The sequence below is a fragment of the Myxine glutinosa genome, chromosome 2, assembly GCF_964187855.1.
Source record: "Myxine glutinosa chromosome 2, kmMyxGlut1.1, whole genome shotgun sequence".
Classification (NCBI taxonomy): Eukaryota; Metazoa; Chordata; class Myxini; order Myxiniformes; family Myxinidae; genus Myxine; species Myxine glutinosa.
The window spans coordinates 141,698,867-141,713,904 of record NC_136262.1 but is presented as its reverse complement, the minus strand read 5'-3'; the positions used below and the strand labels follow the sequence as shown (position 1 = coordinate 141,713,904).

The following is a 15,038-nucleotide window of genomic DNA, read 5'->3' as shown; positions in this document are numbered from 1 at the left end:
AGAAACAAAAACCACATTTTACATTTCGAAACAAATAAATTGATCCTTGAAAGTGATGTAAACTGATATCAAACTCAATTCATGGACAGTACTGTGTTAAACTTCTGTACGTTTTCCAGAAGTATCTCTTTATTTTGCACATTAGCCAAGTTTTTTTTTAACAAAAACAAAAGTTAAATTACGACTGGGATTACGGACAGTAAAATTACAGTTCAGTACTTCGTGTAAACCCCACGAGCATTCAGGAGAGCACGAACATGTTGAGGCATGCTGTTCACGAGATTTGCCAAGGTTTGGACAGGAATCGCTTGCCATGCAGTGACAATAGCCTGCTGCAATTCACGCACAGAGGTCGGCTGCTGGTCCAAGTGGTCGATTTGACGCGTTAATTCTGCCCATAAGTTCTCTATCGGATTCATATCCGGGGACCTGGCAGGCCACTCCATATGCTCTACACCACAGTCAGCAAGAAAGTGTTGGATCATGCGAGCACGATGAGGCCCTGCATTGTCATCTTGGAAGACAAAGTTTCCTCGAAAGGCTGCACGAGCAAATGGAAGCAATGTTTCTTCCAGAATGGCCCTGTACTTGAACTGGTTCAGGTTTCCATTCAGAACAACCAGGTCAGTTTTGCCCCCTGCATGAAAAGCAGCCAAAACGGTCACCCCACCACCTTCAGCTTGGACTCTTGGCACTATACAATCTTTGTTGTAGGCTTCATGCACTTGTCTGCGCACTCGGACACGGCCATCTTGACGATAGACCAGAAATCTAGCCTCGTCACTGAAGATCACGTGATTCCAGTGTCCTGGCTGCCATTGACAGTGCTCTCTGGCCCACTGCAATTGGCGCTGGCGGTGTTGTCTGGTCAGGCGTGGCTTTCTCAGGGGACGCCTGGCACGATAGCCTGCTTGAACCAGTCGTTGGTTGACTAGCCTTCTGGATACAGGCACATTTGTCAGTTGCTGCCACTCAGCCCTAAGCCGATTAGCTGACTTGGTATGGCCATTGCGGACTAACCGGTGCAGCTGGCAATCATCCCTCCTTGTGGTTCTGCGGGGACGTCCTGGCCTCGGTATTGGAGTAGGGACACCCCTCTGAGCATTTCGTTTCAGGATCTTTGACACCTGACCTTAAGTGATGCCATGCTGCCGAGCAATAGCACGCTGTTTCATGCCGTAATTTCGTAAAGCCACCACTCAATGACAAACAGCATTGTCGAGTTGACGGACCATCTCCAGAGGAAGCAGCAATAACTATTGGAGACGTGCAGCAGTTGTTTTCCACTAATAAAGAACGCAACAACCCTTGTATACCCGACTGTGAAGCCAATCATCAAATGCACCTGTCCGTACATTTTACCACGCCACCTGTGATATAATCCTGTTGTTGACTTCTTGCTGCGACAGACAGTGACATGGTTCTTTTAACAAATAAATCACCAGTGTAAAAGAAACTCACCAGATTGATCCACTGAGTTAAGAAAGTAAACCCGTCAAGAAAAAAAAAAATATTCCATATTAAATGCCAAGTCTGTATATATGTATGTGTATATATATATATATATATTGTTGCGGATATGAGGACTGTATATTTTTTTGATTGTGTGCTTTATTATTATTATTATTGTTATTCTGCGCCTCCTGCCTCCGGAGCTGTGTAAAGGTCAAAGGGCATCCCATAATTAGTCCACAAGCATACACGTCAGCCAATAATAGAATACCCCTGTTCGATAGTTATATCTTATTCTGTGTTTTAGGGTAAGGCTGTGTCTCCCATTAATAGAAGTACTCCATTGCACCAAGTGAAAGAGATAGATTCCCTTCATTCCCATTCCCAAAACCTCCATTCCCCCTTTTCGTCGTTTGGCAATTACCTCCCCTCCAATAACCGCCATTGACCACGAGGCAGGGTCGGAGAAGAAAGGCGTGTCTCCACCTCGTCATAGAGGGGAGGAGTGAGCCAGCCCCACTCGACCAACCATGAGCCAGGGGTTTGGCTAGAGAGGGCGGAGGAAGAGCGATCGGGGAGGTTCGCAAAGGTTGAGGGGCGGGGCCTATATAACCCACAGCGTGACGCTCCCCAAGCAGTCGAGTCGAGCTTTGAAGAAGAAAGAGAGGCGCTGAGAGGAGGGAATGAGCAGGCGTGACCGCAGCTAAAACCCGCAGCGCGACGCTCCCAAAAGAGAAGCTGAGACAAGCTTTGAGAGATGAGCTTTGACCGGCAGACAAAAGGGAGCCCAAGCCGTTGAGAAGAGAGAGGGTCCCAGAAGCAGAGCTGAGTTGTGTGGTTTTGGTCGTCAGTGGTTGCGTTGTGGTGGTCAGTGGTTGCGTTAGTTGCGTTGAGTTGTCGGTGGTGAGGAGTGATTGGACCAAGAGAACATAGAGAACATCCAAGGAGAGGACATCCCAGAAAGCACAAAGCCTGCTGTATTCCAGGAAAAGCAGCGGCGGCCACAGCAGCAACCACACTCAACAGCCGCTTGGGGCCTGGACGGCGGTTTTGAGCAGGGCCGCGAAGGAACGGCGGCTGCTAAACGCGCCGATCGTGCTGCACAATACAACTCCAAGCCATCCTCTCCTTCCAGCCGATTCCTGTCATCATTCCCCGTGTGAGTCTGTCTTTTGTTTGTTCTGTCCTGGGTAGGTAATTAAGTCTGTATAAGCTAGTATTTTCCCTGTGTCTCTAAAAGCTTCTGTATATTATTTTCTTATCTTTCCTTCTCCTTGGTTATTTTGAGCCTGTAAATAGGAAATAAATTTAGTAGTATTTTCAACCCTTTTCTCGTCTTCTTATTCCTTTTCTTCACATCCGTCGTCTTTGTCTTTTCCCTGATTGAATAGCTGCGGCGCGATACGGCCAACGTCTGGGTGAATCGGGTGAGTCGGGGAACAACTGTTCGGTCGCGGAGCCTTCGCTCGGCAAACAACATCCTTAACCGCGATCGGTAACAATATATATATATATTTTTTTTGTTTGTCTATATATATAAAAGAAAGTTGTTGTTTGTTTGTCTGTTTGACTTCACGAACTCATCTCCTGAACGGTGAAAGATAGGAGGAAACCGCTGCAATAAAAAATGTCGAGATGGGCCCGGGGAAGGTTATAGGTGATGTGGTGAGGTCGGTCGGGGCCGCCTCTGCCGGGCTGGACCAATTTCGCAATTAAAAGCTGAGCTGAATTATCGCAGTCAATCTTCTACCGCCGCGAGTAAAAGCTGAATTATATGAGTGAACATATTTAAAAAGAACCCGGGCAACAACGTGTGCTTTCAGCTAGTATGTATGTATGTATGTATGTATGTATGTATGTATGTATGTATACATTATATATACAGTCACTTTTACGTGAAAAAGTAGGTGTACCCCATGTAAAGTTTAGACTTTTTCAACATCTTTCACCATACAGCTATTTGATATATACACAAAGAATTAAGTTAAGCACCCCCCCCGTTTTTTTACAACCTCGCACATTACAAGTTTGTTGTCGTCAAAACAGTGTAATATACCCATGATATTGCTATATTTTCTGGAGAAGTGATATTATGGTCACATAAAAACATAACAATCATGCCGTTTTCAATATTTTATTCTGAATAATTTAAGGTGAAATTTTTTGGGAATTTTAGGCATATTTGCACCTCAATTTAAGTATGGAGCTATAGGTCCATCACGGACAGTGTGGATGACGTTTATGTTTTCTAACGTACAGTCATTGTTCTGAGAAGACCTCTAGCGATCTTTGCGTCAATAACGTGTGTAGGACCCACGTGATCGGATCACTGACTCAACCCTATGTCTCATAGACCCTGTGTATCTGCATTTCATCAATGGATAAATGCTAATGTCATACCAATCATTATTTGATCTCACATACCTGAGAATATATGCCAATGTATACATATACACAAAGAATATATATTAGGGGGTGCTTACCTTAATTCGTTGTGTAGGGGTGCTTAACTTAATTCTTTGTGTATAATATAACAAATATCATGAAACATTTACATTTTGTCGTCCATTGTATAATTTAAATAAACATAAATGCAAATTTCGCATGTGGAAAAGTATGTACACCCTTACATTTATCACTTCTTGAAATACCTAAAATTAGAATCAGGTGCCCCAGCTCAGGTGCAATGATTTGAACATCGTTGGAAAGGATCTTGGAGGAACCTATCTTATTTAAACCTCAGACATTTCGTTTCGTTTGCTCTTTGATGTTGAAGTGTGCGGTGTCACCATGCCTAGATCAAAAGAGCTCTCTGAGGCCTTCAGAAAGGTTATAGATGCCTCCGAGTCTGGGAAGGGATTTAAAAAGATCTCCAAACAATTTGAAATCAATCATTCGACTGTCCAGAAGATCATCTACAAGTGGAGAAGATTCCAAACAACTGCCAACTTGTACAGGCCAGGCCGCCCCAGCAAGTTCAGCCCGAGAGCAGACCGCAACATGCTGAAAGAAACCTCTAAGAACCCCAGAATGTCATCACGGGACCTACAGGTAGCTCTTGCCACTGTTGATGTCAAAGTCCACGAGTCTACCATTAGAAAGAGGCTGCACAAATTTGATCTACATGGGAGGTGTGCCAGGAGGAAACCTTTGCTGTCCAGAAAGAACATCAGGGCAAGACGAAAGTTTGCCAATGAACACCAAGGCAAAGACCAGCACTTCTGGAACAATGTGCTCTGGACAGATGAGTCAAAGGTAGAGCTATTTGGACACAGTACCAGAAGACATGTTTGGCAAAAACCAAAGACAGCATTTGACCACAGGAACCTGATACCAACTGTAAAGCATGGTGGTGGAAATATTATGGTTTGGGGCAGCTTTGCTGCATCAGGGCCTGGGCAGCTCACCATCATAGAATCCACGATGAATTCTTCATTGTACCAGAGGGTGCTTGAGGATAATGTGACGCCATCTGTCGGAAAGTTGAAGCTCATCCGAAGGTGGACCTTTCAACATGACAATGACCCGAAACATACCAGTAAATCCACCAAGGAATGGCTGAAAAGAAAGAAATGGAGGGTTCTGGAATGGCCAAGTCAAAGCCCGGATCTAAATCCCATCGAGATGTTGTGGGGGGGATTTGAAACGAGCTGTGCATTCAGGAAACCCCTCAAACGTCACACAGCTGAAATAATTCTGCATGGAGGAGTGGGTAAAAATTTCTCCCAGTCGATGTCAGACACTGGTAGATAGTTATAAGAAACACCTACTTGAGGTTGTTTCTGCCAAAGGGGGCAATACCACCTATTCAAGCCAAGGTTGTACTTTCTTTTTCCACATGCGAAATTTGCATTTATGTTTATTTAAATTATACAATGGACTACAAAATGTAAAAGTTTCATGATATTTGTTATATTAAATCACCTTTATCTGTCAATATTGTTGAAATATGTTGAAAAAGTCAAAACATGGGGTGTACTTACTTTTTCACGTGACTGTAAACACACACACACACACACACACACACACACACACACACACACACACACACACACACACACACACACACACACACACACACACACACACACACACACACACACACACACACACACACACACGCCAATAAGTAACCTTAAAAGGGCCATATAAATTCGAGAATGTAATGTGTGTAGTTGTGGACGACATCTGTTATATTTTTGGGCAAGAGTCATGTTTTGCCTGTTTTCGATATGCCTACTTTGAGCATATGACGTCACAGAGCAGTTCCAAGAGGGCGGCTCCTGGACTAGACGGATTTATGGGAAAAGGCCATGTATAAGCTTCTCGGTGCATTTTTGGGTAAAAGTTGGGAACTTTACTTTTTAACATAATTAGGGTATGCTGAATTCGAGTAACCCGGTTTCCCCCCCCCCCCCGCCCCCCCCAAAAAAAAATTGGAAATCTTTTCAAAAAAAAACCCTGAGGACATACCGACAGGAGAGAAAGGTGCATACCAGAAGTGTGGTAGGATTTCACAAAAGCATGCAAGTACTTGTATTATGTACATGTAAGTAAGTATAAAATCTATTTTATTTGAAATTATAACATTATCTTCTAAGAAATTGACTGATTTTCAAACTGCCTGGATCATCAGCTCGGCACCGATTTTCGTCAAGGTTTTGATCCTTTCAGCTCAGAACCTCTCCAAATGGTAGATGCATAACCCTGGCTGCAGGTCCACATCAGCAGATTACTCAACATCAATGGACCCACACCCTCAAAGTTGTGCCCAAACAGTCAATCAACACAGCAATGCAAAATCCTTTTAAAATCTTATATAATAATTACTTTCATTTAAAGTACTAGGGCATGCCCGTACTATATATATATCTAAAAGTATATCCCCCCCCCCCCCCCCTCTATTTACATGCAATGGTTTGGTCCAAAGCGAACGGCTTGCGAGTACGGTGACAATCCCCCCCCTCTATTTACATGAAATGGTTTGGTCCAAAGCGAACGGCTTGCGAGTACGGTGACAATCCCCCCCCTCTATTTACATGAAATGGTTTGGTCCAAAGCGAACGGCTTGCGAGTACGGTGACAATCCCCCCCCTCTATTTACATGAAATGGTTTGGTCCAAAGCTAACGGCTTGCGGAGTTTGGTAAAGAAATCGCCATATCGTGCACAAACGCGCAGGAAAGCGAAAGAATCGCAAATTAGTTTTAATTAGTTTTAAAACATAGTTTAACGCCCGAGCGAGTTTAACGCAATCGCAAATCGCATCGCAAAGCGAAAGAATCGCAAATTAGTTTTAATTAGTTTTAAAACATAGTTTAACGCCAACATAGCGCCAACATAGTTTGCCGACGGGAAATAAATGAATACGCTCTCAAATGTGCCGTCCGAGGCAGAGTCTGTTCGCCACGTTCGGCACACGTGATAGCTCGCTGCTCTCTGATTGGTTGAATCGTTTTTTGGACATAGCTCGGTAACTACTTCTCTGATTAATTTAAAACCTTGAAAAGGCACATCCTCGGGTCCCCAGCAATATACCTGGCAAGTTTCAAGTATATCGGACCGGTAGTTGTCGAGAAACAGCGGTCGCATACAGACACACACACACACACACACACACACACACACACACACACACACACACACACACAGAGATTGCTGGAATTATAGATAGATTACCACATACGAATAACTTAAATCATACATCACTTTATATGACAATATATTGAGCGACAAACACTTTACCTGATCGGCATGTCCATTACACAGCACCTCCCTCAAGCCATTGGAGGTGGCGACACTGAATTGCCAGAGCAATGCTGTGGCAGCCGGATTTTTCAGGCAAGTCTTTGTTGTATAGCGTATTTCACCAGGAGATGTGGCAGGTTTTCCTAAGCGTCCATTGTAGAAAGCCTTGTCCATATCTGACTTAATTACCCACCAGCACTCAGAGCGATACAGAATGACAGACTTTGCATTGTTGTTATAAAGTCTTGCCTTCGACTTTAGGTTGTGCTGCTCCGACTTCCAGATATAATGGAGTTGACCGAATGCATTACAAGCTTTGCGGAGTCTTGCCTTGATGTCTTTCTGGGCTCCATTGTCTTTGCTGATTAGACTGCCAAGGTGTGTTAACTCATCTGCAGTCTCTTGGGCTTCTCCATTTACAGTAATTGATGCAGTAGGTATGGTGTTGATGTTCATCACCTTGGTGGTATTGATATTAAGACCTGTCCTTCTGGCAAAGCTTGCTAGCCTGTCAGTTTTTCCTTGCAAATGTGTGTTCTTTCATGACAAAACAGCTAAATAGTAAGCAAAGTCCAGATCTTCAAGTTGGGTGGAAAGGGTCCAATGGATGCCTCCAGGTGTCGGAAACATGCTTTTAATTATACCTTTTGACTTATCTAAATGTTTGCATTTAATTGGTGTTTGCTTTATAAAATAAAATATCGAATTAAGCTTCCTATGTTCCCTTTTGGCTTCAAATATGCTTTACAACCAAACTTGTGGCGAGGAATGTAGAAATTGCTTGCTCTGTTAAAATCACTTGTGAAAACACATTTTCACAATCCTCTGCCCTCGAAGGAAGGTCTCGTTTACATCTGCATGAGAAGATAAGGCCTTGGGAATGTCTCAATGCCTTGCTCCCACATTTTCCCTTGAGCTCGGCATTCCCCAGGATAGGACGAGGGTGGGGGCTGTTAAGTCCACTCACCCTTCCTTTGTTTCACAATGCTGAGGTTGCAAAGCTAGCGGAGATCGTTATCAAACTCTGCACATATATAAGGAACGTCCTTTACCAAGGAACTTCAGAGTGTCTGGGACCTATGCTGTTCGATTGAGCTGTATATTCCCACCATTCTCCACAGCTGTGATTGGTCTTTTAATAAACTGCTTGTTCCTCTTTGATTGTTGGGGAACCTGGTTCGATTCCCGACACAGGTCTATCTGATATGGTGTTCCTCATGATCCGGTCGATAGTAATCAGAAAGAGGATAGGTGATGTAATACAACCTTGGCGAAGTCCAGATTCTACCAGGAACCACTCTCATGAGGAGTCGTTTATGATGAAACGACACCAGTCAAAAGTTTTGGAACACCTCAATTTTTCCAGTTTATATTTAAATTTTGCAGTTTAATGTCTCAATGTATTCTGAAATTAAGCAGAGAACAAATAAACAATTGGAGATAAAAAGAAATCATAGAATCATTTTGTTTAACAAAATTTAATTTATATTTTTGACTCAGAAAAGTAGCCACCTTTTGCAGATAAAACCACCGAACACACTCGTGGTATCCTTTCTTCAATGGAAATTAAATATTGTTCAGGAAGTTCTTCCCAACACTGTTGCAGAAGTTCCCACAAAAGTGTTGCACTTGTAGGTTACTTTGCTTTCACCATTTTTTCCATTTCATCCCAAACCAGCTCGATGGGGATTAAGTCTGGAGACTGTGCTGGCCATTCCATGATTTGAAGCCTCCCGTCTTGTTCTTTTCCTCAAAGGTAGTTTTGACATAGCCTGGAGGTGTGTTTAGGGTCATTATCTTGCTGTCGGATGAACCCCTGACCAACTCGGCGTATGAATGAATGAATGAATGGATCGTTTTTAGGCCATTTTCCCCGCTAGAGCAGGGGTTAGCCTTGCGGGCCCCATGACAACCATGGTTCCCTGTTTGAGGCAATGTTTTTTTTTATGGCCGGATGCCCTTCCTGACGCCAACCCTTTGTCACCTCTTAAGATGCGCAGGGATACGGTGTACCTATTCTAAACTGGGGTACACACCGGGAAGTATACCAGAGGGTATTGCATGGCGCTGCAAAATGCTGTGGTAGCCCTTTTGTTTCAGGGTGCCAGTCACTCTGTGCAAGTCGCCGACTCTGGATCCAGCAAAAGAGCCCCAGACCATCAAGCTTCCTCCTCCATGTTTGACAGTTGGTGTCACAAACTGAGGAACCATCCTTTCGCCGAGTCAACGGCATACAAAAACCCTGTGTGATGAACCATAGATTTCAAATTTTGATTCATCGGTCCACAAGACCTTCTTCCAGTCTTCAGTAGTGCACTGGCGGTGCTTCATGGCCCAGGAAAGCCTTTTTCTTATTTTGCCATCTTAGCAATGACTTTCTTACTGCCACTCCACCTGTCAAACCTGCAGCTCGAAGGAATTGTTTGCATCAACTTTCAAGGCTGAGTTGACTTTCATTGCTGCAGAACATCTGTAAATTGTTAATCCATTACTTGTTCTCTGAAGACCTTTTTTTTTACAATATAACCGTGTAATTTACATTATTTTCCCGTTTTTGCGAACCGAAACTTTTTTTAACCTCGAGCAGTTTACTGCTTACCTTTGTACCATTTCAGGTTATTCACTGGACTTGAATTGCTTAAATTTCAATAAAAACTGGAAAAATTGAGGTGTTCTAAAACTTTTGACTGGGAGTGTACATTCAAAGTGTTAATAGAATTTGCTTATCAGTCATCATCTTCTGTGCAATTCCATAAGATCTCAGCATCTTCCACAGGCTTGCTCTATAAACATGATCAAATTCCTTCTTGAAGTCATGAAGTTGATTGATATAAAGAGGTGTATTTCATTCGAGGCATTCATATTATTTTTCTATTATTGTATTCTATTACACTCAGACATCATTAAGTTTCAGTGATATCCATACTTACTAATGTTTGGGTGATCTAGCTCCTCCATTATCGAAGCTTCATGGCAGAACTGCAAAAAAAAAAAAAAAAAAAAAAAAAAAAAAACGAAAGGAGAGAAGAGAGAGAAAATTATACAAATTCCTTCAATAAGGTGGATTAAGGTTAAGTCACACCATCACAATAACCACAAGATTGTAACTCAAACACAGACGCACAGTCTCAGGGGGCAAGAGACGAAGATGTTTCACAGATAAAGGTTCGACTAGGACAGTTCAGGGGTAAGTTAAACTGCGTTGTTAGTTTAACAGTTAAAAACACCACGATATCCATGTGAACACAAACTTACTCCTATTGAAGCGTGCACAGATTTTGCCTTCTTCAAAGCAACCTGAAAGAGGCGACAAGAGATTGTATTTAAACATCTCAGTTGCAATGTGGGAAAATGAGTAAAACATATGACATTGTTGTGTCGTGATAAACAATTATTACATTGAAGGAGCAGCGCTCCTGCTTGAGACGGACGAAGTGACAGACAAGACACAAACTCGTCCGAGAAGATGTTTATTGTATAATCAACTTGGGAACTCTGAAAGCCCGTTTATCAGGTTCGCATACATATAATCCAAGCCAAAAAGCATACGTCAGAACCAAAGCCACGCCTCTCAGGCGAGGCACGCTTTGGTGGTCATGTGACCGACAGGTGCAAGCAATTATAACGTCGGCGCCGCGGTTTGTCCGCCGGTTCCGTCACCGGCTTGGGCAAGGAGATTATGTTGCTGGTCTCGAGCTTCGGGGGACCCATGGGTCGCTACAACATCTGTTTATACTGAAGTCAACGCCGGAGACAAATGACAGAAAGGAACAACTTCAAATAGACGGGGGATAAAAAGGGGAATCGGTAAACAATTACATCAACACACCAGAAGTGAATCTAGTCATGTGGTCGGAATTGGGAGAAGGACAAAACATTGACGTACAAGGAATGAGGGAGTCGAAGAAAGTTTGGGGCAGTGAGGGGCATCAAAGTGTTAATTGGGGGAAAAAACGAAAAGAAAAAGCAATGGTAGGAATGAAGAAGCCCCCTCGACTTTGTATCCAGTGGATTTCCCCATTATTTTGGTGAGATTTCTGACACACATCCATCACCTGTCACAGATTACACATAATTTGTACAGTGTAATCATATCGATGATGTAATCTTCTACTGGGGATGTGGAGCCTGCAAGTCAAAACAAAAAGCTTCGTTCATCTCATCAGAAATAGAGAAGATGCATTCAGATGCAGGAGAATTTCCCGATCCCTTTGCTCTCATCCTTCTTCCATGTTTCTCTCTGCCGTGTCCCTCTACCCTGCTATCTGTATTTTCCACCGTGTTCTGTTCTGTGTTCTATCACACTCTACCACGAGCTGTTACATCTCCCAGAAAGTGAAATGAAGACACAGGAAGCATATCACAAGCTTGTACCTCTTCTGAAGAGTTGACATTCTTTACTTTGTAACCGAATCCATTTCTTCCTTCTCCAATTTTCGAGATAACCTCCCACTTCCCGAACTGAAAACAAAGGCAAAAATGGAGCATCACAACAGTGCTTCTGAAATAAAATAGAACATAAAATCATACAACCGGAATGAGGCACCTATGACATCATCATTACCCTGCGCTCACAAAGCCAAAAGCGTGGTTAAGCATTCATTTACGTACGTACGTGTGTGCCGTGTCTGCATTTTAAAAATTCTTTTTCTCGGCAACCGTTGGTCCGATTGACATGAAATTTTCACCTTGGGAGGGCCTCCCCGTTTATAATATTTTAATGATTATTATGACGCCATAGGTCAAGTGCTGCAGGCGCCATCTTGGAAAAAACTTCGCACCTCAAAATCTCTGAAACTACTCCATGGAAAAAATTGAGACCCGGCTCATTGTCAACTACTCCCCATGGAGAATAAGATTTGTTAATGATGATGTCTTCGGTGCCTTCATTATGACGTCATGATTCGACAAATACAACACTTATCCTTCCGCTCATTGTTAGCAACGTTATAATTTTTCTGCACCTCCATATCTCCAAAACCGCTGCATGGAAACAATTGAAACATGGCTCATTGTAAAGAACTCCATATGGGGAATCGGTGTTAACGATGTCATTGGTGCCATGATTATGACGTCATAATTCGACAGGGACAATGCTTAGTCTGATCAGTTTGATATGTATTGAGCTTGATTTATGCAACAATTATATTCGAGAATATAAATTTATGATGTCATCGCTCACATGGTCTGGCAGCCATATTGCATCAAAGAAAAGAAATGTTCAAAAACAGAAGAGTTGGCTCGCACCAAGTTGACTGCGCAGGGTAAGTATTCTATGAATACCATCTAGTTAACATATGTTATTACCCATGGAGAGGTCTTTGCAATGAGCCATGTCTCAATCTTTTCTATGCAGCGCTTTTTGGAGATATAGAGGTGCAGCAACATAATGCAGTTAATACGAGTTGGTGCAGCAACATAATTTTTACATAACATGACCTGTGACCTTTGACCTCTTGACCAGAAAATCTAATCAGTTAATCTTTGTGTCATTATACATACCTCTGCCAAGTTTGAATTAGATAGCTTCAGTCATTCTCAAGTTATAGACCTATCACAGACTTTGACCTTTGAACTCTTGACGCCAAAATCAAATAATTTCATCTTAGCATCATAATATGTACTTACATCAATTTTGGGCAGAATCACATCACTGGTTCACAAGTTATTGCGAAAACAGGATATTTTACCAAACATGACCTCTGACCTATGCCCTCTTGACCTGAAAATCGAATCAGTTAATCTTTAACTCATTATACATACCTACACCAAGTTTGACGAAGATCCCTTCAGCCCTTCTCAAATTAACGTGGTAACAAAATCCTATCACGGACGGATGCACAAACGTACAGATGGTCATTCGGACAGACTTCGTCGGCGGAGGCACAAAATTTGTTTTGATTTACGTCGTTTTGATGATCGCACTTTTCAGGAACACATCCCCGGCGCAAACCGAGCTATTACTGTAAATAGGTAATTGAATGTCTTTCTTACCACAACCTGCCCCACATTGAACTCTTCATCCTCAATCCTGAAAGTATTCTCATCATGTTCACCATGAGGGAAAGAAAATCCCTGAAAGTTGGGACTGACAGCAACCTCATCATCTTCATCATGGAGAGAAGATTCTGGAAAGAAGAGGAAAAATGAACATAAAACAGATATTGTGAGAGAAAAAGATCAATGAACAAAATATCACCAAGTTCAGTTGTGTGTGCATTGAAGAAATGACATCACTCTCATTGATTGGGGGAGTGGGGGAGTGGGGGAGTGGGGTCCCCCACGGGGTACTTCGGGCTGTACCCTGCCCATTTGTAGTTGTAATTGTCATGGTTCTCCTTTTGAGGCAATGTTTTTAGGGCCGGATGCCCTTCCTGACGCCAACCCTTTTCGTCGTCTCTTACGACACGAAGGGATACGGTGTACCTATTCTAAACCGGGGTACACACCGGGTGTCTTGGACAATAATAATGAAGGCAAATTTGCATTTATAGATGGATATAAAAGGGATTCATATTTTAGAATCAAACAAAGCAGTCTTCTGCCATGTTCATACTTAGCACAAGACTGTGGAGCAGCAGGCACCATTGGCTGAGAAGGCGGACATACTGCTGATGCAATGGCCTCTCCCGGTTATGGCAGGAATTTGGAATTTGTCCAAGGTGCCAGTGATCGCTCCTCGACTCTTGGCGAAGGTCACCATGTGATTTTTTTAATGCTCACCACCTCATGCCGGCACATGGGACACCCAGTTTAAGCATCATCTCACGGCATCCATCCTCATGACCATGATCTTTATGAACCGCATTAACCTTTCCCAACCCAAACCTATCACTTGCTTCCTTTCAACGTTTCCTCCACCTCAATGATCATGTCGTCTTACATTTTCATTGAAATTGATTTGCACTGTCACCATCATCTGGTACCGTCTCCGATCCAGAGGTTGCTTCTAACGGAACGCCATTCAAATGTCGATCCAGCAGCTCGATCTTTAACTTCCTCATCTATTCCATCATCTTGTTCACCCATTTTAATCCTTGCCTTCCTCCTCTTCCATCAATATTACCAATCAGTATTGTTTTGTATTGTTGAGGTGATGCTCAGCTCAGCCAAATATTACACATTGGGTCCCTCTGCATTAAAGTTACACCTGTGACCAAGTGAAGCTGCTAAAACACTGCCATGGCGTGACTGGAGGATAAAAACAAAAAGTTTGGAGCATGCACGGGAAATATTACTGTGATGAGAAGAAGTTGTTTGTGTCACTGTCATGCGGAACAAGCAGCCACCACAAGCAAATTCAAAAATAGAGAAAACAACAACAAAACATTTTCAGGTCTCTTTTATTGGACTTGGAAATGTGTATATTTTGTGAAAAGATTAATTCTCATTCAGACTCACCAGTTAGCGGCTCCTCAACAGATCCATTTGCGACTTGAGGCTCAGCATTCCTGCAGAAAATAAAGATTTTGAAAAGCTGTCAGAAATGTCACCCGGTGTGTACTCCGGTTTAGAATAGGTACACCATATCCCTGCGTGTTGGAAGAGGCGACTAAAAGGGTTAGCGTCAGGAAGGGCATCCGGCCATAAAAACATTGCCTCAAAAAGAGAACCATGACAATTACAATTACATATGGGCAGGTGTTACGTGGTCCTCCCGGTGACTACCTGGTCTCGGTGACCTCCGGACCGTGGGAGGCACCCCGCCAGAAAGATATATGATTTATACGCTTTCATAACGCAATCAATATGAATTCCAGTCAATAAGAAACCCCACACCAAGGATCCAGAGTAAGCAATAATATATTCCCCCAAGGAATCAACAACCATCCACAATCA

General features: G+C 42.9%; 1 protein-coding gene across 1 annotated transcript in view; it reads right to left on the bottom strand.

Moving 5' to 3' along the window:
• LOC137422271 (uncharacterized) overlaps positions 1–15,038 on the bottom strand; it is a 157,930-nt gene that overhangs the window by 27,053 nt on the left and 115,839 nt on the right. Inside the window, exons 37-41 of the mRNA XM_078772642.1 lie at positions 14,601–14,650; positions 13,194–13,327; positions 11,574–11,660; positions 10,455–10,496; positions 10,130–10,178 (exon numbers count right to left, since the gene is read on the bottom strand). Coding sequence (XP_078628768.1) covers positions 10,130–10,178; positions 10,455–10,496; positions 11,574–11,660; positions 13,194–13,327; positions 14,601–14,650 — 362 coding nt within the window. The remainder of the gene's footprint in view (positions 1–10,129; positions 10,179–10,454; positions 10,497–11,573; positions 11,661–13,193; positions 13,328–14,600; positions 14,651–15,038) is intronic.